Source organism: Plasmodium vinckei (assembly GCF_900681995.1).
Source record: "Plasmodium vinckei vinckei genome assembly, chromosome: PVVCY_14".
Classification (NCBI taxonomy): Eukaryota; Apicomplexa; class Aconoidasida; order Haemosporida; family Plasmodiidae; genus Plasmodium; species Plasmodium vinckei.
The window spans coordinates 950,653-977,919 of record NC_051306.1 but is presented as its reverse complement, the minus strand read 5'-3'; the positions used below and the strand labels follow the sequence as shown (position 1 = coordinate 977,919).

The window sequence follows — 27,267 nt, the reverse complement described above, 5'->3', positions numbered from 1 at the left end:
ATAACAATTAATTTTTGGATGATTATTTCGAATTTTATAAACCATTTTTTTGAATACATTATATCATATAAAAACTAAAAATATGGTTTGGAGACAGTATTAGTTTTTTCTGTATTTGTTTGCATCTATGTATAACTTTAAATAATGCAAACTATGTATTTTTTCTTTGTCTTTTTAATAATATGGAATTTGTAAATATCAAATTAAAATCAACATATCAATAAAATTAATAATACTTTTGCCTCTATGAATTTGGAAAATATTATTGGAAACAATAACAGTGAACGGTATATCTATTTCTCATGTTATTGTTTCGATATTTCATTCAATTTTTAAATATATATATTTTTTTGCGTGGGTAACTGAATATGCACACGTAAATAATATGCAAAAAATTAATAGACAAAGGAAATAGATTTATCATTATAATAAAATACCAAATAAAAAATATAAAGATATTAGGAGTAAAAATGATATAAGAAATGCCTATAAATATATTTAAAACTCTTAAACGGTTAAGAGTGTCTTAAAATTATTGTAAAATGCCTAAAAATGAACAAATATAATTTTTTTCATATTGAAAATGACTCATGCTCCGTAACTGAAACCTCTCTTCATGATTTATCCTTTGAAAATTCAAGTGTAGACATTAAAAAGGAAGGTAAAAAATGTATTGATCGAAATGAATTTTCTAATGATGTAAAGGACACCTTTGATGATGGCAGTAAAAGAAATGCATTGGATTTCTTAGGTTTATATAAAAAAAATGAAAAGCCTAAAATTCAAAAATCCTCAAATAATAAAGGTACAAAGGAAAAAAGCCCCATCGGGGATTTCCAATATGAAAATCGTATATTAAACTATAATAATAATGATACCAATAATATTGATAATTCAGAATGTAAAGCACTAAACAATACCACAATACATACCCAAAATAGTGCCTATAGTAAAGGTATTACTGGGGTAAATGGTGAAATCATTAATAATAAGCATATTCTTTCAAACTCCTGTAAAAATTTACATAATAAAGAATTTATTAATAATCCATGTGTAAATAATAAAATAGTAGATCCAAATGATATAAGAAATGAGATTAAGAATGAATTTTATTGCTTAAAAAAAATTATTGATAATAACTTAAATAATAATTATGATAAAAATGAAGTAAGAATTTTTCATATTTATCATGATAATAGAGCAGAGTGTCTATTCAATGATATAAGCATAATAAAATTTTATGCCCACAATAATGTTTGCATTTATGAAAACAAGTATTATATATATAATGAAATTGATTCAAATTTGTTTCAAAAAAAAAATGAAATGGAAAAGGGAATTGAAAAAGAAACGTCTTTTGATATAGGCAAGGAAGATATTTATGAATATATCTATAAAGAAAAAATAAAACTAAAAAATAATAATTCGAATATTAATAATAACAATGATAACGAAATTAAGAATAAAGATGATAGTTCTTGTCAAAAACAAATCCAACGTATTCAATTCTACATGCATAAACTTCCATTCTTTCTAAAAGAAAAAATAAAAATATTTATACATATATATAACACGTTTAGTATACATCCATATATTAATCATAAATTTATTGAAGATGGCATGTATTCTAAAAATCTTAAAATTTATTTCACTTTTGAAAAATTTATATACATTAAATGGCGTTATTATTCTAGTGGCGCGTTGCAAGATATGTTAAAGGATGTTGTCTTAAAAAAAAAAAATAACAATTATATATACAATCGCCAAAACGATTTTATAAAAATTAATGATTTTATATATATAAATTTTTTAACCCAAGAAATAAAAATAAATGATATGCACAATGATAAATTTGAAGAAAATAATTATATAATTTTAAATGGTAATGGGCTTTGTTTTTCTGTGCATTATTATATTATGGTTCCATATCATAGACATGTTAGTGAAAATATGATTATACCAAATGAATATACTGATGAAACTAATAAGAATAACACAAATTATAATTATAATAAAGACTACCATTTAAACTATGAATATGTTTATATTTCGCAATTATTTAATATTTATGATGATTTTGATATTGCTTTTTTATATCCATTATATGTTTCTTATCTTTTTTATTATCATTTATTTGTGGAAGACAAAATTAAGAGCAATATAAAAATAGTAGACAATGTTACACTAGAACAAAACAAGAGAAACAATATAAAATATGACCTTAATGAAAAAAATAGAAACTATGATAATACCCTGGAATCATCATATCTTAGTCACCTAAACGATATCTACATTAAATTGTCAAACTGTTTTGAGCGAAAAATTTTGGATTCTAATAACTCTAATATAAAAATCGAAAATGACAGTATTACATTTTTAATCCCCAAAAGTTGTTATATTAACACAGAAAATGGAGAACTTATGAATAAAAAAACTCACTATTTAAGTTTGTTATATGCTATGTGTATAAGCAAATATAATATAAATGAAAAAAATAATTACACTAATCAAATGTATCAACACGAAAAAAATTACATATTTCCAATAAACGGTATACCTAATAGAACAAAATTAGAACAATACTCATATTGTTGTGATAAAAATTATGGAAATATAGAATATTCTGAAAATAGACTTGAAGAAGAAATCGATTGGAAAATTTTATGCATGAATGAAATTAAAGAAGCCAATAGTCTACGTTCTATTTTTCCAAGTCACATGAAAGAATATTTTAATACATGCAACAAAATTGATAACATAATAAAAGTTAGTATACGAAATGATGGGATTTGTTTTTTTTATGTAAAAAATATTATATATGAATATATTTTTTTTTCGTATTTTATAATATTTAATTCTATGAAAAATTTATTTGATCTAATATGCAAACAAAAAGGGCAACGAGATAATATAAACTCTGAATGTGCTAAAAATAGTGAATCCGAGAAATATAATTATAAATGTGATAATTTCGATATGAAATATGAATATCCCCCATATAATGGCCAATGGAATGAAATCATAAGTGCATTAAGAAACAACAACATGCCACGCTTTGATAATCTAAGTTGTAACAACGTGCTAAATATTTGCAATAATAAATTCAATGAAAATGATATAAATTATTATAACGTTATGCATAACAGAAATGAAACATTGCCTGTATTTGAAAATATAATAAAGGTATTTGATATTAATAATATAAACAGTATTTATAACGATCTTTATATATGTGAAAATAAAAAGATTACCACATTTAAATTAGTTAACATAATGAATAAAGAAAAACAAAGTATATTAACTCCATATTATTTTAACAACAATATATTAACCGAAATTTTTTTTATAAAATTGTCTAATATACATATATTTGATATCAATAGGCAATTAAATACAGTTTTTGAATACATAGATTATAATAATAAAACATTTACACCTTTTTTAAAAGAATATACAAAATATGAAATGAATATTCAATTAGATTTGTTGGAAAACATGTATAATATTAACAATGAGCTTTATTTATTATATGTTAAAAAAATTAATTTTTCTCATGATATTTATAAATACAATTATTTATTTGTTTTGGATCATCTATTAAAAAATTATATACTTTATTATAATATATATTTCATAATACATGACAAATTAAAAAAAAGCAGTTACTATAAATTAAAATATACTAATAAAAATAAAGAGACAATATCTGTCCATTTTACCGTATGCTTTAATTATCTATACGATAAAACGATTGCTCGTTTTAAATTAAAACCGAAATATTATATAACACATATTGAGCAAGATTCAAATCAAATTTTTGACGAAAAAAATTACATTTCATTTATTAGAAATTATGTGAATACAAAGTGTATAATGTAAATTTTTTTTTAAGTTCTTTATTTCCAAAAAAAATAAGCCACACATAAATATTATACAATAAGTAACTCATTTTATTATTTTGTTTTGTAGTAATTCTAAAATAATTTTTTATCTTATACATAGTTTTTATATCTTTAATTAATGATAAGCTTTTCGTTTTTTTGATACAAAATTCATATTACATGTATGGTTATAGATTGATATGCTTTTATTCTATAAGTCATTTCATCTTAGTTTATTATGTGGTTTATTTTATATAATTCATTAATTAAATAATTTATAATTTTGTTATGTTGTCAATTTTTCTTGAATGTGCATATTTTTTCTAAGCAAAATGTATCACAATTGCTTATTAGCATTTGATCATTGCGCAATTTTTTTAAGTGTAACATAAGACATAATAACATCAATCAAAATTTGAATATTTTTCTATGTAAATATATTTACATAATTTTTATAGGTGAAATTTATATAATATAATAAATGGCATTTTGCCATTAGTTTAAATTCCTTATTATATCACATGGAGATTGGTAATTTTTTTTTCTAGTGTGGGATTTCTTTATGTGATATAGTAAAAAATATTGATAAAATGTTTTCTTAAGTTTGTTATTTAATTTATTTGTTTTTAAATTTTTCAAAAATATGTGCTTTATAAAGAAATACAAATTTTTTTGGTTCTGTATTTTTCGTTTTTGTATGATACTTTTTTTTAAGTTTAAACACAAATGAAGCTTATTGCTAGGCTTAGTATTTATAATGTTTTTAATACGTTTAATATTTTGATTTTTTCTTTTTTCGAATTTGTCTAATATTTTATTAATGTATATTACATTATGTAGCTTCGTTGTGGTTTGTTGTATATTCAGATTAATTTCTTGTTTGATTTGTGTATTATGCTTGAGTATGGCTAATAAAAAAAAGTTCATATTATTAAGGTCATTTAATTCATTTTTTCGATAAACTATAATGTTATATATATATTTGTATGCTTCTTTATTTATAATTTTATAGTGAAGGAAGTATTTACAAGATGAAAGAAAATACAAAAACAAACACATATTTTTAATTTCACTTGAGACAGTAAAATATTTTTGTATGCCTTTACACAAAACATTTTTGATCGTATGATACTGTTTAAATTCATTTAAAAAGTCAAATATATTACAAACATCGATGTCGCTAAAATAGTTATATATTTTAATTTTATTAAAAATATTTAAAATGATTGCAACCGAATTTTGGATAATTTGTTTTTTTTCCTTTATTATTAATGTATTTCTATCATTAGTAGGGACATTTTTTAATAATACCGTGGGGTTATTTTCACATATTTCTACTAATTGATTTTTTAAATTTCGATTATAATGTGTAATGCATGAAAGTAAGAAGGTGAAATTGTTCATATAATTATTTATGTTTTCTTCTGTGTTTATATTTTCTAATATTTGTAAAAAAAATAATTTTTGAAAAGGTTTTTCAAAAAAGTCATTAGTTTTTATAAAAATTGACAATATTTTTATTGCACATTCATAAAAATATGTTTTATTGTCTATTCCTTCTTTATTATCATAATTAAGTATCTCAGAAACAACATCTTCATAAAATTCAATATCACTCATTATTTTTTTATTTAATTTTGAGCATTTTAAAATCTCAAGTGTGAGCTTTAAAAATATATTCTTTTCAACATTTTTATATAATGATATATAACATGTAAATATTTGTTCAATTTGTTGATCTATAGATAGCCCTTTTTTATCTGTTTTTGTATTGCTATCGTTATGGTTGTTGCTTTTTTTTTTTAATATATGAACATATTTTAAAATCCTATATATACTCGAATTTATGTCATACATATAAAAATTATCATCCAATCTCTCATGATTCACATTTATGTTTTTATTAAAAGGTACATATAAATCTAGCTTTGTGTTTTTATTAGATATCTTAGTCTTATTGTTAGTTGTTACTATGTTTCTATGGTAAAATTTTAAATAAGAGCCACTTCTAACTTTGTAAAAGATTTTACTCATCGTTACTATTCAGTGTGCTCCTAGTTTTGTACGTATTATTTTTCCCCTTCTCATGATAATACAACATATATATACAAATTGATTTCTTCTTCCTATTTTTTAACCAAACAAGTTATATATTTTTCTTAAATCAGCAATGCAAAAGGGGAGAAAGTTAAAAATAAAATAAGCGAATCATTTTGATCTTACATTTTATTCTTATTTTTCTTCAAATGAAATGCAATTAAAATAGGCTAGAATAAAAGTAAATTATGGAAAAAAAAATTTTAATAATAAAAAAAAAAAAAATTCATTAAACAAGCGGGCCAAATAAACAAAACAAGGCGGTTCTCTTATATAATTTTCTTTATTTCAGTCGAACAGATAAAATATGATAAAATTATTTTACACATTGATTTTAAACCTTTTTTATTGAAAGAATAATAAAAACAATGTAGCCAAAAAGGCTTACGATTTGTTGTGTTTCAACATTATATAATTTATTTATTTACAAGTTCACAAACCATGCTTTTTACAAAATGGGGAAAATAGTTTCAAATAATTCATTTCTCCATTTCACTTCGCTTTTTTATACTTTGTTTTTTTCTTTTAATATAATATAATATTGAATTTTTCGAATTTTATATACTTATTTTTTTTTAAAATGAAATAATGATTTTCATAAAGCAATGTTTGCTTCTATCACTTTTTGTAGTCATTGTATCATCTTTTTTGAAGCGTAAATTAGTGCTAAATAATTATGTAAGTATAAAAACTTTTCAAACAAAACATAATATAATATGTATAGTGTAACAATGATATTTAAGAGAATGACATATATCACATGTGTATCTATGCCTGTATATAAAAAGGTGTATCCTGAAAAGGGAACATCACATTTATTTATATATTTAGATTAACCAATCATATCATTTTAACTTTGTTTTTTTGTTAGATATACTCTAAGACTAATCAATTTAAGAAAAGAAAGAAAATAAATAATTACCAATTGGTAAAAAGTAAAGATAAGGATGTCGAATCTTACATTCCCCACATTTATAAGGATATTGCTCCATCATTAAAAGGATTAGCTGATCAAGTACTAATACAATTCCGATGATTTTAATATCATTGACAATAAAACTATTATGAAAATTAGTTGTGCATATACATGTGTGTGCTGGAAAATTCAAATTTGGGGACTGATGTGTCTCCTCATTTTTCCTTCTATGAATACTGCTCTTTTTGGTTCTTCAGCCTAATTTGTAGGAACGTGGATGTGTATGCACTATAATTTTATTTTATTTTTTACTTCTTTATAGGAATACTCTTATAAGCAACTTTTAAATGCGTATATCCCCGAAACAGTTGAAAGAGAGAAGAGAGATAAATTGAACAAAAAATTAAGTCAAAAAAATAATAAAAAACAAAGTAAGGAAAACAGACAAACTAATAAGGATAATGACATTGATGAAAAAAAAGAAGATGAAGATAATAAAGATTTATCAAATAATATTGACAAAATGATGGAAATAAAAATGAAAGAAAATGATATTAAACATTTTGAAAGTTTAAGTGAAATAAATAATCATAAAAAGAAAAATAAAATATTAGATATAGCATATGATGTTATTGAAGATACATTAAAAAATACTTATATGAATCACAAATTGGGATTAGATGATGAAAATAATGATTCAAAAAAAAATTATTTAGAAATCGCAAAAAAAAATAAAGACTTATTATATGATAAATTAATTAACAATTATTCCATGCTAAATAGTTCTAGCACCTTTGATTTGTTTGGAGTTTTTTATGACAACGATAATTATAAGGATGAGAATAAGTTAATAGAAGAGCTTGACAAAATTATGAATTTAGAGCCTTTTAAAAGTAACAAAGATAATATCGATGAAGACATTGATACCCTTTTAAAGAAGGATAAAATACCTACACACATTCGTAACTTTATTTTAAAGTATAAAAATTTGAGAAAAATTAATATGCAAAATAAAAAAATGGAGCATACGAACAAAAACGATAATGCGCAAGTCAAAGGTGAAAATGGGGAAAATATATACAAGGATTTTAATAGAGATTTGAACAAAGTTTTGATGACTTTTAATAAAAATTTAACTAATGAAAAGTTAGTAAAGAGAGATAAATACATTATAGATGAGCTATATGAAGAATATAAAAAGCATTTAAAAAATATGAACATTAAAAGAAACAAATTAGAACCACAAAAAGATAATTATGATTTTTTAACATTTGTTCATGAACATGGTGAAGAGTTTTTTTTCCAAAAATATGGTTATTTTGATAGTTATCTAAAGGAAAATGTTGAAAAAATTAAAAATAAAATTAAGAGCGAAAATGCAAGTATAATACACATTCCAAATATTATTAATTCTGAATCAAATTCAGAACACGAGAAATCTTCGACAATCACTAAATCAAATGACCCAGCAAACAATATAGGAAATGAAAAAGACGACATTGGTGAAGATTTTTTAAATGATTCTCCTGACAAAAGAATCAATAAAAAAAATGATGGAGAAATAAGTAATGATAAGAATAACAAACAAATGCGCAATAATTTAGACTGGAGAAAAGAAAGTAATAAATTAGAAAGTTATATGCTATCAAATATAGTACGTGAATATGATAAAAGAATATATGATATATATAAACCTAATAATATGATAACAAACCAGTATGGGTTTAATAATTATATTGACAATGAAGAATATGATAAACAGATAAATGTTTCTTTAAATAAGAATAGTATAATGAATTACGATAGTAAAGAAGAATTAAATAATGATGAAAGTTTATATGTTGGTAAATTAATATTTGGAAAAATATTTAGAATTGAAAAAAATATGGCCCTAGTTGACATAAACTACTCACATTATGGAGAAATCCATTCAGATCAAATGCCATATAATCTTACTAATATTAGTGATGTATTTAAAGTTAATGATAAGTTAATATTTGAAATATATAAAATGTATCCTAATAGAATTGAATTAACACTAAAAAATATTCAAAAAATTAATGACCTTAATAAAATATTATTATATAAAACACAAGACATTCCTTTTGAAGTAACAGTTGTGTCTATAATAAAAAATGGCATAAGTGTTTCTTATAATGATATATATGCATTTATTCATATATCTGCTATATCGTCTAAATATAAAGTTCTAGTAGACGAAAATGAAACTATTGATTCAAATTTATTAAATAAAAAAATAAAAGTACTTTGTACTGATATTAATAAATTAAGTTTTTCAAATTTATTATATGAGCAAAATGAACAATTAAAAAATATAAATATGTATGATGTAATTGACGTGGAGATTATACATATATCCAAATACGGTCTAATGGTAAAATATAATGATATTGTTGGACTTATACATATATCAGAAATTTCCCGAAAAAAAATCGAAAATATTAATAATGTTTTCAAAATTAATGAAAAAATTAAAGGAATGTTAATAAATATAGATTATTATAACAAACGATTTTCTTTATCTACTAAAATTTTAGAAACACCCGATAAAAATTTTATTGATAATAGAGAGGATATTTATAGTAATATTGAACACATTATTAATAACATTAAAAAAAGAAGTAATAAAATGGAAGTTAACGATTCGAATATTAAGAATCAGTTATTATCTCTAATTGATATATATAAAGATGGTAATGGGGCTGAACAAATGAAGACTGAAGAGGGAAAGGATGAAACTACTAATCAACAGAAAAAAATACAAGAGGAAATAAATCTTTACGAAAATGAAAAACCTGTGAACCAAACAGAGCATATTACAGATACGAAAAATGATAATAATATAATTGATGGAGAAGAAAATCATAACATTAATTCTATTGATAATAATATCGAAAAAATACAAGAAAAAAATCAAAACAATTATGATGGCACACTCTCCGACTTAAATAAATATGAAGACGAAAAAGAGGAATTATCTATTGATGTTCACAATGAATTGATCCCGTATTTACTTCTAAAGCAGTCCGAGCGTAATAAAGAGGAACATGATGAAGAAAAGAAGTAAGGCGAAAAAGAACAAATCACATATATTTTACATTTGTATGAGATGTTAATATTACCGCAATTAAAAACATGAAAATCTTTATATGATCCTTTTATTTTTTTTCAAATTTGTTTTCATTGTTTCTCCTTTTTAGGGAAATTGTTTGGAACCTGGACGACGAAGAATTTTTGCATTCGAATTCCCCGACTCAGAATTCTCAATGTATGCTTAGAAAATTATTAAAATATGCATATTAATATATTTAGAAGTGTATAATATTGTTATTTTATATCATTAAACTATGCCTAATGTGTGAGCATATTTCGAGATATATGTTGTAGATAAATGCGCTGATAAAGTGTCGCACTCTCATAATCTTATATTCTTGCTCCATATTTAATTATACCTTTCTTTCGTTTTTTTAGATATCGAATATCAGTGGTCATATTTAAAAGACAAAAAATGGGTATCCTTTCCATACCACGTCAATAGAATTATAAATTACTATTTCAACATTAATGATGATTTTTTTACATATAAGGAAAAAAAGTAAGGAACAACAAAAATAAAAAAACAAATGATGAAATAATATATATTCCCTAAATCGTAAATTGTATGCATTTTCTTTATTTTTTTTGGCAGTGTAACATACGAAATATATTTTGCAAAAAACGTGAGGATTGATTTGTCTACCGGTTTGCAAAACAGGATTAGAAAAACATTAAAGTAATGATAAATAGTGAACAAAAAAAAACAAAAAGTAACAAAATAAAAAGAGATCATTTTAAAAAAATGGAAATTAAACATTAATTTGTTTGTTTTTTAAAATATATAGGAATTCATCTTAGTTGTTTATCCTTTGGATTATTTTTTGTTCTTATGTTTTGTCTAATATTCTATTTCCTCATCTAAATCTGAATCTTCATATTCATTTTCATCCCTATATTCTTCTTCATCATCAAAATGAATATCGGGCTGCAAAAGAAAAAAATTGAGAATGTTAGAAAAATAGGAAAATAGTGAATTATGAAAATGGCAAAACTAATGAACGAAATAACAACACAAATTTATCTATTTCTTTGCACAATCGTTTATAAATTCATTATTTGATTGTGTTATATATGTTATGCTACGCACACAATGATGTGTGTGCATGCTTGCCAGCATATGTCATTTATTTGTTTACTATTATTGTTTTTTATTTTTTATTGTTTATTATGTTTTTTTCGAAACATCCTCTTAGGAGTTTAAAACTATTGTTAATTTTTTCTGTTTTTGTTTCAATATTTTTTATCTACTTACAATTTTTGGATAGGCGTAAAAGTTACTCGTGGGTGACATTTTCCATTTTTTTTTTAGCCTCTCTAATTTTGTAAAAACCTTTTTGGTCATTCTCATATTTTCAAAAAATAAAATAAAAGAGGATGTATTGGTTTCACTCTCTTGATTTGGTAAAATGCAATCATTAGTGAGGGTAGATGGACACTCATCAATATTTATTAAAATATGATTATCATTCGTTTGGACGAGTTCCATTTTATTACTATCTTCTTCCATACTGTTTTCACCAATGATATTGTTTTTATTGTCGTTTTGCTGATGTGTTTCTTGAGATTGATTAAGATTTTTCCCGTCTATTTTCTTAGCATGATTATAATTAATTTTGATTATTTTTTTGGGAAAAATTTTTAGAGTAATTAAAAAGCTTTCGAATTCTTTTATCGATATATCCCTATGCCATCCACAAGTAAATATTTTATATTTTGAGAACATGGTAATATAATCTAATTTATCTGAACTAACAAATAGATTACTTTTTGATGCATATAAAAAAGCTGCACCATAAAATTCTTTTAAATGATATTTTTTGGCAATTGGATATTCTTGCATTTTATTAAGAAGTATATTAGCATCATTTGCAGTATTACATAATATATAAGCGCAATCGCTTTGTATACCATTTTTTTTAAATCTAAAAATAATATTATTTAACTTGACTTTTATCTTTGCACAGTCATAAATAACTTGTGATAATTCTTTTCGTCCATAACAAGAAGGAATATTAACTATTGTAACAATTTTATTTAAATTTTCAAAACTTGATATTCTTTTTATATCTTCTGTAAATCTTATAAATCGTTCACATTCTTCTACAAACTTTTCAATTTCATAATCATCACATATATGAAATTTGCAATTACTGAATATATTTTTTTCATTTAAACTGTATGACACTTTTTTTTTAGATGCATCTTCATCAATTGAGCCTGTGTATTTAGTTTCAATGACTTCATTTTGATCCCCAGTTTGTCTATCATTATTATCTATGTTAATATGATCTTCGTTTGGAGGCAAATTATTATTCTCTACTATTAGGTTTGAATCATTACCATAATTATTATCATCACACATTAGATTTTCTTCCTTATGGCTAAGTGATGTATTTGATTCCTTATTTTTTGTCGTATCAAAATTGAAATTAAAGTTTTGTTTTTTCATATCATCTATTAAAACCATTATTCGTCCTGTTGGTCTACATAAAATATTTGTCATTATATGTATATCATCGTCTTTTATTTTGAAACCTTTTATATTAAAATAGTTCAAAATTAAATCCTTTTTGCAGTGTTCTCTTTTTACATTTTCAAAAAGTATTCCTTTTTTTTTTAATAAATTTGATATGTTCAAAGCATTGCTGAAATATGCCTTTCGAATTCTGTATGTTGACATTGTTATCGTGGAATTATTTATTACCCCACCAAATTCGAGGTATTTTTTTGAAATTAATCTACACTGCCCATAGGTTCCCCTATTCATTTCTTTTGTTTTATTTCGTTGTCAAATGTTCACAATGAATAGTTGCGAGCCCAACACGAAATGAATTTAATGAAAATTTTTTATCATCATTTTTTATTAAATTGTTTGTAGAATAACATGGGGGAGAATTAAAGAAATCGATGTGGTAAAAAAAAAAATGATGGATAAATAAAATAAGCTAACAATATAAGATAATATTTATATAATGTATAAAGTGAAATAATTATATTGGTAATAATTAAAAATCACATTTTATTTTGGAATTTATTTAAAAAAAAAATTGAATAATTGCTAAAATTGCTAATCATATTTTTTATTAAGAAACACCCGTATCGCCTTGTAGAGCTTTTTATTTGCCGCTATTAAGACTATTTATACAAGTTGATATACATATTTTAATTAAATATATTTTTTTTATATAATATGGCAATTAATAAGATATACTATCTACAAAAAATTATTCCTAAAAGATACAAAATACCGAAAATATAACAACAGTAGTATAAATTATATCACATCATAATATGTACACATTCCTTAAATTATATATTTTGGGCTTCCAATTTTATCTAATATTAGTGACATACGAAAGAGATTTGTTTCTCTCATTTAATTGACAACCATCAAAAAGCATTAAATACATATATCTTCCCATTTATATATTTAATAAATAATTATTTAATTGATATCATACATATAATGTTAATTTTCCAATAACCTTTAAAAAAGAAAAGTGACTTATCATTATAGCTAAAGAAGCATACAACACCTTTCTCTTTAGATTGCTCTTAAAATTATAGATAGTAAAACTATTCTTATACCTTGTTACACCTATATTGTTTTATAACCTAGGAATGCTTTCCATTTATCCATTTGTTCATGCACATTATTCATTGGTCCCTTTGGTATTTATTTGCTTATTTCCAACTTTATTTTTTAAAATAACAAAAGTGTGAGGAAATAAAATAAAGATAATACAATAAGTGTAAATAGAACTTTATAAAGAAATATTTTATAAGATCTTTATATCAATATAGAACTGCAGCAGTGATAGAAAAAAATAATGTGTTATAGTTTTGAATAAATATATATATGTAACTATGAGGAAAAAATTATAGATTTTATTTTTTTTAAAGAAAATTCATCCATATGTTATGTAGCATTTCTGGTTTATATTTACATGTATTATATAGCAGTTAACAAAAATATGTTATGCCAGAGTTAAATTAATGTATTATACAAAATTATGTATAACAAGCATGAAATAGTAGTGCAATATAACTAAAGTGTTCAAAACAAATTTGGAAGTTAAAACATTAAATATCTATTGAAAATTTTATAATATAAAAAAGATAAAAATAAATAAAAAAAATTATTATAAAATAAGGGAAATTGATTAAGGAGTACCTTGAAATAAAAAAATTCTCTCTATATAATTATATGTATATATAAATATAATGAGAAAAAAAAATCATTTTTTCAGATTAAAAAAGCATATTAAAAATATTTAAGTATAAGAAATAAAAAGATGATAAAAACAAATAGTAGAATTATTATACATATACGAAAACATAAGTGTATGTGATATATATCATAATTATCCATTAAATATTTAAGAACAAAGAAAAGACGAAGGAAATAAAACCATATATCCATTTACTTGTGTACAATTATATATGCATATTTATTCCTATATAATTTATACACTAAAAAATAACAAAAGCAATTTAATAAGTATATGCATTACACATATTAACGTATAGAAAATTTGAGCAAGCATTAATCATAAAATGAATAAGCTATAATACTTCTTTTTTACTCGATTATAATACATAAATAATATTTATTATAGCTTAAAAAATATGTAACAATACCCTTTATTTTACTACAACGTTTGTAAAATAAATATAAAGCATAGTGGTAGTGTAAGGAACAAACATCAACAATAGATATTACAATATATTGCATATGTTAACCTTGGAATTTTACACAAAATTCGAAAATAACAACCATAAATTAAATTTTTGTACCCTATATGAATTTGTTTGTATATTAACAGTATTCTTTAATAAATATCAAACATAAAGAAGTATCATTGTCTGTTTGCAATTTTAAATTGTTACAAGGTAAACAAGAAAACACTGTCAAGCATAGAACATTGCTTAAACTTGTTTAGAAGTGTGCCCATAAAAATTAAATATTCAAATATTTTCATATTGGCTAGTAAATAAATTTTACTAGCACATTGAATATGACGAACGAAGAAAATATTTCTACCGAATTAAATGATGGGAATGGGGAAAATGATCAAAACATATTTGAGTCTAATATTATAAACACATTCAGAGAGTTAAATGATTATAGTAAATATTTTCCCAAAAAAATAAAGGACAATGTGATTAGAGAAAAATATGAAATACTAAAAGAAATTAAAAAATTAGCAACATTAAAAAAGAACACTTCTTATAATATTACATCAATAATTAAATTGTTTAATGCATACGAAATAATTAATACAGAAAAGCATAAATCTTTTCATTTTTATATTTTTATGATTAAATATTTATGGAATTCATTTCAGAATAAAAATGTCAGTCCTAATTTAAAAACATATATTTGTCAAGCTATTTCTAATATTTTAAAAAATATAAAAAAACATATTTTATATAACTTTTTTTTTGATTATGATAAAAAATTATTACAAAAGGACAATGGAGAAAATTACAGTTCATATGAAGAAGATATAGAAAGCAAGAGTGATGTTACAGATAATAGTTATATTGAAATAAGTGGCGAATATTTTAAAGAATATGAAAATGTTATTGAAGAAAGTGATATAGAAAGTAGTATAAATGAAGCTAATATGCAATCATTAAATGATTTATATTATGTTACAGATAATGGGATTTATGAAAAAAATGAAGACGTTGACTCTTTTCTAAGCAAATCAATAACAATTAATGGAATGGATGAATCTTTTCGTTTCTACATTCAAAAAAGAATATTTGATATAATAGATTATAATTATTTGTTTGGATTGTTGTATGATTATTTGATTGGTAATGTCAAAAGTAGTGATGGTAGTAATCAGTGTAGTCACAATGTGTATAAAAATTATATTGGTTCTATATTAAGTATCCTTATTAATTTAAAAAACTTTTGTTACTATAATAAAGATGTACATAATTTATTATTAAATTTTTCTTTTAATAATTTACATTCTACAAAATATGAAGAATATAAAGGTATGATAGATACACAAAATTTAGGCAATATGCAAAAAGAATATGGAAATGATCCTATGGATCTGTTGGGAAATAAAAGGATGGATGAAAATATGAACAAGGAGTGTAAGAAATTTGCAAATGACGAAAAAATAAATTCTGAAATGGAAATAAAAGAAAATAAAAGCATGAACAATAATAACGATAATGATGAATTAAAATTCAATATAGATATGTATGAATATGATGTCGAAAATTTAGAAGTATGCATACGATATAATACGATATTTTTAAATATTATGATATTAAGTCAGTTGTCTTCTGATGATTTATGTTATAGATTAATCAAAGATAAAAAACTTTTATATTTATATAAAAAAGTGAAAAAGTTTAATTGGCATAGTATAAATTTTTCATTTGTTAAGATAATTTATAGGGGATTAAAATATTCATATTTATATAACATTGATATAGAAAATGAAATACGAGAAATATTTAGCACATTGTTATTTTTATTTTTGTTTTATATAAAACTACCAAGTAATATGCAGATAAATGCGTGTAAATACCATATTCCCGATGAATACTCACTGTTAATTAATTATGATGATAGTGTAACCAAATTAATCTCAAAAATATTTGTATATTTACTTAATAAAAGGTATGCAAAATCGGAACGAAGAAATAAAAATGACGAAAAATCTGAAAAAAATCAATCCGAAATCATTGACATTTTTTTACACCATTTAAACGACAATAATTTTTCTGTTAATGATCCAGAGGGATTATATTGTAAGGATGATATTGGAATAGCGTGTATTTTAAAAAATATGGATATCTATGATTTTATAAATATTATTAATTCTTTGTTTATCCCACATATTCACCCATCGAATGTAGGAAAGCATGTAGGAAATATAAGTATATTTATTAATAATTTTTTATATAGTTTTATAAGAAAGTTGAAAAGAGAAAATATATATTTAAAAAAAATTAACAGTAGTTATAATAATGATATGAACAATAATAGCAATTCTTTATTGTCTAATAATTGTGATAAAAAAAAAGAATGTATTTTTAATTATATAAATAATTATTTCATAACAGAAGAGGATAAAAATTTTGTGATTGAAAAATTTACAGAATTAGCAATACAAGGTATGTTTCCTAAAAACATTAAAGGGACAAGTTTATTTGAAAATATATTAAAGCATTTATGCACAATTGATGTAAATTGCTTAGATGTATTTATAAAAAAAATATTAGAAGGCTTAGTAAATGTTAATATATCGACACAAATCTGTAATTGTTTGTTTTGCCTATGCTTATTATTACCATTATTAATTAAATACAAATCAAAGTATTTAAAGGACATATTATATGTTATGAATATGGGTATAGATATTTGTGACATATATAAAAGCTTTACGATATTTTCATTCCTTAGTATTTTATTTTCTTATATTCCTATTATAAAAATAAATAGGGATATAACTGAAGAAGACTATAAATATGTTATAGCAGAGTATAAAAAGTTTGAAAATGAAAACATAGGTATTGATTATTTTAATGGTAATAAGGACGATAATAATTTAATGCTTGGATTGGAAAATGTTATTGTAAACCATTCGAAAAAATATTTAACTGATCAAGAAATAAAATTACTAATAAAGGAAAGAAAAGAATTTGTCGATTATTTATGTTATTGGGTCTATGAATTTTTTGACAAAATATTATATTTTATAAAATATACACAAAATGAACAGTCGAAAGGCAATAAAAAACAAAATAGTGAAAGTAAAGAAGAAAAGCTAGAAAATGATTTACATAGTGGATTAAAGACTACTATCATTTCTTTATTTATTCGTTTAGATCATGATATTGCTTATGAATTGTGTCTTCAGTTTTTGAATAATATCGATCAAGAAAATTCCAAAGCTTTATCTATGATTCCTTATGCAATAGGTATGATAAACAATAGGAAAATTTTCGATACCGTTTTTAATGCATTTTATAAAATGGTAATTACAAAAAAGCAAAAGAAAGTAAATAATGTATCGAATTGTACTGATAATGACAAAACGAAAAATATGAAAGAAGGAAATTCCGATCATAATATTACAATTGTCTATTCTAGGAATGAATATTCAAATGATGACACAGTCAAATGTTATCTACATTTTTTAGCAAATTTTATTCGAAGAGCAAATAAAGGTTTTGTAAATGAGGAAGAAATTTATAAGCTAATTGAAATATATATATTAGAAAAAAACAATTCGGTATTTAAATATGTATGTAAAATTATATACAGATTTTTAGAGTATAAATTTAATTTTACTGTTAAAAATTATTCCAATTTTGAAATTAATGAAAATATGGATGAACGAGATAAAATTTCAAGTCTTGCTTCTTGGTGTGTTCCATGGCATAAACACGTTTTTATGGGAAAACAAAATAACGAGAAAAATACAACTACAAAGGTCGCTGAAAATATAGCACATAACAATTTTGCTTTAAATGAAGAAAACAAACACGATGGTGAATCGTTGATAAAATGGAATATACCATCAATTGAAGATGTCAAAGCTGGAAAAAAATTAATATTTTTAATATTAGATTATATAATTGATTTATTATTGCAGTATAATATTCCTATTAACACACCTAACCTTGTTAAATATATTGAAGAAAGAAACTTAAAAAAAAATAAGTTCGAATGGAAATTTACATTAGATTATTTAAATATTATATCACGAATATATAAATTAATTAAAGCAATTGTTAAAGCAGTAAGCACTTTATACCCAGATGAAAGATACAATCATGATAAATTATTAACAAAATGTCATATTATTGATACAAAACTTTTCTTCTATATATATATATACATTTCAGAAATTATTATAATATTATCTGTTCATGTATTAAAATTACCTGAGCAAGTATTAGAAATTTCGTCTTATGTCAACTATAGTAATAATAAAGGAGGAAGTAAAAAATCAATTGATATTGAAGAAAAAGAGAATAAGACCAAATTACGAGAAGACTTTTTTTCAAATGTAATAAACAACAGAGAAAAGGATATAAAGGCAGACGCAAAAATGCAAAGAAAACTTATTAAGATTATACATTTTATATTATTAAAGACAAATGATGGTGATACTGCAAATTCATATAATGAATATATAAATAGCGTTTTATCATTTACATATAATATATATCCATTTAGTTTTAACTATGATATAATTAAAAGCCAATATGTTAATAATATATTTTATTTATTTAATGAAAGATTAAAACAAAGAAAAAAAAATTATTCCTTCAGTGGATTTCGGGAACAATTATGTAATATTTTATTTTTTATAAATCTATCAATATATTCTCAAGTTAGGACATATGCTCAAAATACTATTAAAACAATTTTACCCACATTTAAAATTATTAAAGTACCATTTTTAAATATATGCTATTTTTATTTGAAAAATTATGTTATTTTATATACTAAAATTAAAGGGGCACCAAAAATGGCATGTAATGAGAATACCGATCTTATCGAAAAGGATAGTAGTATTGAAATTGGACAAATTAACAGTGATGAAATTGATAATGTATCAAATAAAGATGAATGTAATACTAATATAAATAAATTACAAACCTTAAAAAGCTTCAACGATTTAAATAATTCGGATTATTTTGAAAATAAATGTATTAGTTGTTTTAATTCCATAATAATAACTATAAGTAATAACTCAGGATTGATTAAAAAAATTAGTGCAGATATGAATTTATTAAAAAAATATATTAAAGTTATTATTAATATATTAAGGTTAGAAATCGAAAAAGAAGATATAAAATTAAAATGTATGAAATTTATTTACTCAATTATTAATAATAGATTTATAAAAGAAGAGGGCATACTTCAAAAAAGAAAAAAATCTTCTACCGCGAGCTCTAGTACTACTACCAAACAAAAATCGAAAGATGAACTATTTTTGTTTCTAAAAAAACAAATTGAGCATGAAAACAATAATGTATATACACACATCGTTATACTCTCCTTCTTTATTTGCTTTAATGATTTTGCGATAAAAAATTATCTTCAATTTTACTTTAATTATCTTCTTGAAAATCTTTCCATAAAAAAAAACGTCAATGTTTATAATCTTGCCTTTTTCGGATTTGTAAAGTTGCTAAAATCTGTTACTCTTCTTATTAATGCGGGTGTGTCTATCGAAAACGTTACCAATTCAGTTAACGAGAATGAGCCAGATTCAGTGACAAACAACAGCGAATTTTTACTCCCTGAGTTTATTATCTCTACTTTCAAAGGCGAAGACATTTATCATAATTTTGTTGAAATATGTATATATAAGAATTTAAAAAGCAAAAAAAAAAACAATAGTATAAATTCAATTATTATAAATTTGTCCAAAGTTCAAAAATCTTTTAAAGGGTTTGCTCAAATTAATGAATCACACATAAAGGATTTTTATTCGTATTATATATTTTTCAAGTTTTTAGTAAAATTACAAAATAGTTACAATGGTGTAATTGAAAATAACACAAGTGAAATCAACAGTACGGATAATATTACTACTTCCTCTAAAATATCAAACGGTGATAATAGTATTAATTATATTGGTAAAATAATCCCTATTTTAAAAAAACTTCAGATGGACGAGCATGTAGATAATGAATATAAGTCTACATTAATTTCTCTAATATGCCCTTTATTATTAGCTTTAAGAAAATTCAAAAATGAAAAGGAAAGATGCAAAATAATTACAGAACTAGTAGCACTAATGGAAAGTGAAATAAGTATTGTGAATATGGAAGTATTTAATTATTGGCTATATTATTTTCATTTATTATTCATAAATATAAAAAAAAAATATATAAATATATATGAAAAGTTATTTGATTTTTGCTTAAATTTCCACTTTAAAGATGCTTCGAGTTTAGTCGTAAAAAAAAAAGCACAGCTTCTAAATATTATGATAACATATAGTATACATAAAAATAATCATTTAATAGATAAGCATATAATAAATTATTTAAAGTTAATAAATAACGATAATATAACAACAAGACAGATAATAGGCGATTTATTAACATGCATTTTATATGTGTTATATGATAATAAATATTATAAGCATTTAAAAAATATATATTATAATATATTATTATATTTATATAATTTATCAAATAATGTTGTTAACTATTTGCAAACAGAACAAGATATCCATAAACAATCTATACACATATATACATTAGAAACCTTGGCATATTTAACAATAAATTTATTTGCCAATAAATGCATGTATGTTATTAATAATATAAGTATCCAATTTTTAAAAATGTTCATCTTGTCCTCTTGTCTCATTGATAATTTTATAAATGGATTAGCAAATAAAGCAATTAATTGCCTTTTATGTCCTTCATTATATTTATTTAGACCCATTGAATCAGATCTTTGTAACATTAATAAAGTAAACTGTGCTAACAGCATTTTGGAAAATGAACAAAATAATTACTTTAACTGGGAAAGTTTATTCAAAATAAATGAAAATGAAGATAAAAAAGAAGAGGATTTTAATAAAATATTAGAAGCGAAAAAAGATAATTTTGATAAATATATGGCAGAAGAAACCAATACACTATTGGTAAATAGTTTAGTTTTTTTAATTAATAAAAAGGATTGGAAAGTTCGAAATTCAACACTACAATTTTGTTTTTATTTTTACTCATATTATTGCATATATTATTATAACAAAAAAGAAAATTCAATTTTATTAAATATTTTTATATCAATGTTAAATGATAGTTATGTTGAAATTCAAAATATATCACGTCAAATATTATCCTCAGTATTTTGCTATTATGATAACAAAACATTAGAAAAATTTTCACAATTTTTTTTAAATATAACAAAAGAGCATCAAAAAATAAGTATTCAAAGTCCTTCAGATGACAATAATATAGATAAAAATATTACAAAAATTATAGACAAAAAAAAAAACATAGCTATATATGCACTTATTAGTATCGTCAATTCTTTTCCAAATTTTGTTCCGAATTGGCTTCCAAATATTTTAATCACGGTAGCAAGAATGTCAAACACATCTACCCATGTTATAAAAAAAGAAATCGAAAAATGTATTCAAAATTTCTTGAGGACTCATAAGGATGAATGGGAATATAAATACAAAACGATTTTCACAGAGGATCAACTTAATATTCTTGATATGTACAGAGGAGGCTTGAATTATTTCACATGATCGAAGGGTTGTAATAAAATTAAAAAAAAAATTCAAAATAAAGGATAAAACAAAAAACTAAAAAAGAGATACATGTTCTGTATGGATCTAAAAACAATATTTTGCCCACTAAGTGTTTCAATCAAATTGCATTATATTTTGTGCTTTTATTTATTTTTTTGGTGCTATTCTATAAATGTACCAACTCTGCATAGTTTAACTTTGTGAATTACCCAAATTGCAATGATACTGAATTTCTTTAAATATGTTTATACTAAAAAAGAAAATAACAATTATAGGTGTTATGTTAATGCATATACTTGCATATATGGTTGTTATGAAAGGAAAACTATTATTTATTAGTAAAAACATGTTAATTATTATAAGTGCTCATATGGATAAAAAATTAAACTTACTAGTTGTGATTGGAAAATTTTGATATATGTATGGGAGTTTTTTCAAGCTTATAAAAGGTTTTTATCCCATTAAGCCGATGGTTAACATCCCCATTGAATTTGTCGCATTTGGTGCAGATGACACGAAGTGGAATGCCCGTTTTTCTGAAAATTAATATATGAAAAAATGATACACATGTGTGTACATATATGTATTGTGAATATATTTCAAAGTATGCACTTATGAATTTTGTATTGGTATTATATTAACACATTTTCACTAAAAGTAAGTATCAATAATATTATTCGTCATACCGAATGGCATCCACCAAAGAAATATCGATTTTTTGGATATCAACACTCATATCAATTAATATAAAAAATAAACAAATTTGATTTCTTAAGTATACATAATCATCTAAGTTTTTTTTCAAATATTCCATTTTTTTTTCCCCAATTCCTTCTGCATAACCTAACCCTGGCATATCCGTTAGAATAAACAATTTTTTTCTTTTTGCATTTTCAAAGGAATATAAATTTATTGATCTTGTGCACCCACTACGTTTTGACACTTTAATGTTTGTATTATCATTTACGTTTATAAGATACTTTATGAAATTTCTTAAAAATGTAGATTTCCCAACATTACTTCTTCCTAATATGCATATTTCATTAACTCCATAGTTATCAATTTTTTCGTAATTATAATATTTACCTTGTAAAAAGTTCAAATAAAATAATATTAGTAATATGGACAGTACACGATCAACTACATACAATCCTAATTATGTAGATATGCAAATGCATTTAAAAGAAATTCATTTTGCATTATTTAATTTCATATTCATAAAAAGTATCAATTAATATGTTGTTGAAATTAACAATAAAATACACATCAACGAATTTATCGTTAACCCTTGCCCATGTATATGCATATATGGCGCGGCTCGCACTTTATATATATATATTATAAAATGGAAATGCTGAATTTTTACCTAGAAAAGAAACATGCTTAACATCGGATATGTTAATTTTTTTGTTTACAACGAGGAAATTTCTTAAACTTGTTTTAAGTTTATTAAAACTGACGTTTTTAAAGGCTTTGTATTCTAGGTCTTCTTTTTTATTTATATCTGAAAAGATGGATTAAAAGAAGGATATTTATAAAAATAGAAAACAAATATAATGATATTTACATTTTACATTAATTTTGCGCAGTTACTTTCATATATTCTTGTTCTGGGATAATCCAAAGATTTGATTTGAGACTTGATATGTATAAAACACCATGTGAGAACGGTGTTAATGCATAAAAACAAAATAAAAAGGATACAATAAATTCTACTAGTTTTGGCATTTAGCATAATTCAAATTTATAACCACAAGAAAGAAGCAACGATAAAAATAAAGCATTATATATCATCATAGTTTTATCTGAAATTGTTTAAAACGAAAAAAATAAATGTATATTACATATATATAATTAAAGAAAAAATGATATACACCCATGAATATGTATGTAATATATTATCCACATATTTATAAGTATATAAATTTAAACATATTAATTTATTTTTTAATAAACGCTGCAACAAAAATGGTATACCTACATATAACAAGTAATTCGCACATTTAAATTTAATTTAAAAACCGGTCAATAATATATAGAAAAAATGAAGGAGCCCAAGAATAAGCATCATAAGTATATTAAATAATTCAAACAATTACATAATGTATGTATGCATATATTTTTTTTTATTATATAATTTTTTTTTTGTGATAACCTGTGTTTTAAATTTTTTGCCATTTCGAACGCCATCAATATTTATATATCCATCGTTGGCACTATTGAGAATTTCATGTACCTGAAATTGGGTATTTAATTTTTGCATATGAGTATGAATAAAGATCAATGACATATAGAGAAAGAAGGAAAATGGGTTAGTTGGCTATTTATGGAAATTCAATAATTTTATGGAAATAATAACAAAAATAAATATAACCATATTTTAGTGTGACACACATATATATATATATATATATATATATATTTTATTTATATTTATTACTAACATCACAAATACTTTCTATGTCTTTATTGTTCATCTTTAAAATTATATCTTCTTTTTTTAAGCTGCCGAGGGCGGCTGGTGAGTTAGCTAAAATGCTGGAAATTTTCAACTCTTAAGCGATTTTATACAATAAAAAAAATAAATATATGTATATATAACTATACATGTTCACATAATTTTTTATAGAACTTTATAGAAAGTGCATTTTTTATTATTAAAAGGTTACAAAATATGTATTGAATGCATACCTTTTGTAAGAGGTCTGGAATTTTGAATTGTGAAAGTCTTTTCTCTAAACACAATACCTATAATTTACGAATCCAACGCAATATAAAATATTGTAGATTTCTTTAAAAAAATATAAAATAAAATTTTAGTGTATTTTTTCTTCATTTTAAATATTTACCTAAAAATGGTTCCTTATATACCCCATTATTTTGTAAGTGAATAGCTACATTTTTTAGAATATTCGCCGGTAAAGCCAATCTGTATATTGAAAAGAAAGGGGATTTTACTTAACAAATGCAATAACATACATTCTTTAAACAAATGTTATTTTTATTATATATTATTCCTACCCATAATTGTCGATTTTTTTTTGTATCATTCCTACGAGGTTCCCATGCTGATCCAGTAATGGTGAGCCAGACATACCTTACAATATTATAAAAAAAAAAATAATAAATATTAACTAAAATATATTCATCACAATACATAATACAAAATAATAAGGAAATATTTTGAAATGCAAACCTTTATTTATAGGGTTGCTTATTTGAATAAATGGATACAAGGTAGTCTGTCCATTTTCATTAAAATTTTCAAACATTGTAAAAGTTTGCTTTGGATGGTTTACTATGCCAACACTATATGTTTCTTTATCAAAATTCTGTCAAAATTTTACATTAAAAATGTAATCAAATAAGAATCGGCATATATGCATAGAATAAAAATTGCGTAAAGATATAAATCGAATAATAATATGTACTAACTTGTATCTGCCCATATGTAACTACGGGCTCTCCTTGCTTTAAATCATCTCTTATTTTGTCTGAAATAAATAAAATAATTAATTACAAATTTTAATAAGCAAAATAGTTTACAGAGTATTATTATGTATATTTATTACCCAAAGAGATATAAGAAAGCGGTTCTTTAGAATCAATCTTCATCACGCAAACATCAGATCCTTGTGTTTTTTTTGAGAACAAATGGATATAAATATGAATACACTTATTTTATAAAAATATTAAAACATGAAAAAAAAAGTACATAATACGAGAGCTATAATTTTGTAGAAAATACAAACCCCATATATTTCTTTTATATTACTTTGTATTTTTACTACATTTTTTTAATTTTATTTTTTACCTTTATGCAAGCCAAGCACAGTTGCAAAGTATAAGCCATTACTATTTTTTACAACAAATTTGTCTTCTAGATTCTTTAAAAATTACATCATATAAAATTATGCATATATACACAATGTGTTGGAAAAATATAATGTTATCATTTTATCCTTTTTCTTTATTTGTTTTTTTTATTAATTACGGTTATGTTGTGAGCAGCTGTTAATATGTGTCCTTTAACATACAAACATAAAAAAGTACAATTAAATAAATAAGAATGTTATATATTTAATAGTAATGAAAAGACAAATTGCACATTCTATGTATTTTGAAATTACAATTTATATATGAAATGCTTTCACAAAAAATCACAAATAAATCTTAAAATTTTTTACATATATATAAATGTAACTCCAAAAAATTTTGTTTACCCCTTTTGTCATAGATAAATCCGGAGCCCATATATTCCAATTGATCATTTTTAAAATCATGTTTTAATGGTATTCTATTATGTTCATAAATTTTATGGATAGTTACAAAACTGTTAATAATGGTATAAGGAATATTAGGATATGTATACAACATACCATTATTACCCTGACCATGATATATTTTACTTAATAGATTACATATGTTAAAGAATGCGCTATGAAAATATAAGTAAAAATTAGCTAGAGAATATAAAACAAATATTATAGACTCATTAATACAACTAATTATTTTATGAATTATAAAATATTCATATTGTATTAATTTAAAAAACAAACGCTTGAATAATTCTAAATTATTATATTCTGTTTCAGTAGGTAATACATTATTATTATCACAATTATATGCAAGTTGGCAACTGCAATATGATATGGGAATGGTTTTTAATGAAATGGTGGCGAAAAAATCAAAGTAATTTTTTCTTTTATGTTTATATACACACTTTTCTTTATCATTATATGAATTTAATAGGCTATTCACTGAACTATGAATAAATATTGTTGAATAACAAAATATAGATGTTCGCCAAGTATATTTTACTACATTTTTAAATAGCGACAATTTGTTTTTTTTCATTTTATTGTACTATAAATTGTATAGAAACATGGTTCGCACAAAAAATGTAATAAAAACTATTCTATGCTAAAGAATCACATAACATAATATGAAAATGCAATATATTATGAACTTATATGAAAAGTAT

At 22.7% G+C, this 27,267-nt stretch overlaps 7 protein-coding genes across 7 annotated transcripts; 3 read left to right on the top strand and 4 right to left on the bottom strand.

Annotated features, from left to right (window-relative positions):
* Nucleotides 1-552: 552 nt before the first annotated feature.
* PVVCY_1402770 (conserved Plasmodium protein, unknown function) lies at nucleotides 553-3,879 on the top strand (the record flags this gene model as incomplete). Its single annotated transcript, XM_008624749.1, has 1 exon — nucleotides 553-3,879. One exon carries the CDS (start codon nucleotides 553-555, stop codon nucleotides 3,877-3,879), a length of 3,327 nt encoding a protein of 1,108 aa, XP_008622971.1.
* Nucleotides 3,880-4,376: 497 nt separating this feature from the next.
* Nucleotides 4,377-5,915, bottom strand: PVVCY_1402760 (conserved Plasmodium protein, unknown function; the record flags this gene model as incomplete). Its single annotated transcript, XM_008624750.1, has 1 exon — nucleotides 4,377-5,915. One exon carries the CDS (start codon nucleotides 5,913-5,915, stop codon nucleotides 4,377-4,379), a length of 1,539 nt encoding a protein of 512 aa, XP_008622972.1.
* A 651-nt stretch (nucleotides 5,916-6,566) lies between these two features.
* Nucleotides 6,567-10,691, top strand: PVVCY_1402750 (RNA-binding protein, putative; the record flags this gene model as incomplete). Its single annotated transcript, XM_037634862.1, has 6 exons — nucleotides 6,567-6,656; nucleotides 6,850-6,993; nucleotides 7,217-9,978; nucleotides 10,116-10,183; nucleotides 10,387-10,510; nucleotides 10,604-10,691. 6 exons carry the CDS (start codon nucleotides 6,567-6,569, stop codon nucleotides 10,689-10,691), a joined length of 3,276 nt encoding a protein of 1,091 aa, XP_037490904.1.
* Nucleotides 10,692-10,849: 158 nt separating this feature from the next.
* On the bottom strand, nucleotides 10,850-12,778 carry PVVCY_1402740 (conserved Plasmodium protein, unknown function; the record flags this gene model as incomplete). Its single annotated transcript, XM_008624752.1, has 2 exons — nucleotides 10,850-10,936; nucleotides 11,264-12,778. The coding sequence occupies 2 exons, from the start codon at nucleotides 12,776-12,778 to the stop codon at nucleotides 10,850-10,852; spliced, it is 1,602 nt and encodes a 533-aa protein (XP_008622974.1).
* Nucleotides 12,779-15,029: 2,251 nt separating this feature from the next.
* On the top strand, nucleotides 15,030-22,280 carry PVVCY_1402730 (conserved Plasmodium protein, unknown function; the record flags this gene model as incomplete). Its single annotated transcript, XM_008624753.1, has 1 exon — nucleotides 15,030-22,280. The coding sequence occupies one exon, from the start codon at nucleotides 15,030-15,032 to the stop codon at nucleotides 22,278-22,280; it is 7,251 nt and encodes a 2,416-aa protein (XP_008622975.1).
* A 195-nt stretch (nucleotides 22,281-22,475) lies between these two features.
* Nucleotides 22,476-24,018, bottom strand: PVVCY_1402720 (GTPase, putative; the record flags this gene model as incomplete). The annotated part of the gene is made up of 5 exons (XM_037634861.1): nucleotides 22,476-22,533; nucleotides 22,676-22,819; nucleotides 22,970-23,369; nucleotides 23,650-23,787; nucleotides 23,877-24,018. The coding sequence occupies 5 exons, from the start codon at nucleotides 24,016-24,018 to the stop codon at nucleotides 22,476-22,478; spliced, it is 882 nt and encodes a 293-aa protein (XP_037490903.1).
* Nucleotides 24,019-24,378: 360 nt separating this feature from the next.
* PVVCY_1402710 (trypsin-like serine protease, putative) lies at nucleotides 24,379-27,140 on the bottom strand (the record flags this gene model as incomplete). The annotated part of the gene is made up of 11 exons (XM_037634860.1): nucleotides 24,379-24,519; nucleotides 24,728-24,837; nucleotides 24,975-25,031; nucleotides 25,133-25,212; nucleotides 25,305-25,380; nucleotides 25,480-25,615; nucleotides 25,719-25,777; nucleotides 25,856-25,915; nucleotides 26,098-26,170; nucleotides 26,278-26,309; nucleotides 26,507-27,140. 11 exons carry the CDS (start codon nucleotides 27,138-27,140, stop codon nucleotides 24,379-24,381), a joined length of 1,458 nt encoding a protein of 485 aa, XP_037490902.1.
* Nucleotides 27,141-27,267: the final 127 nt, after the last annotated feature.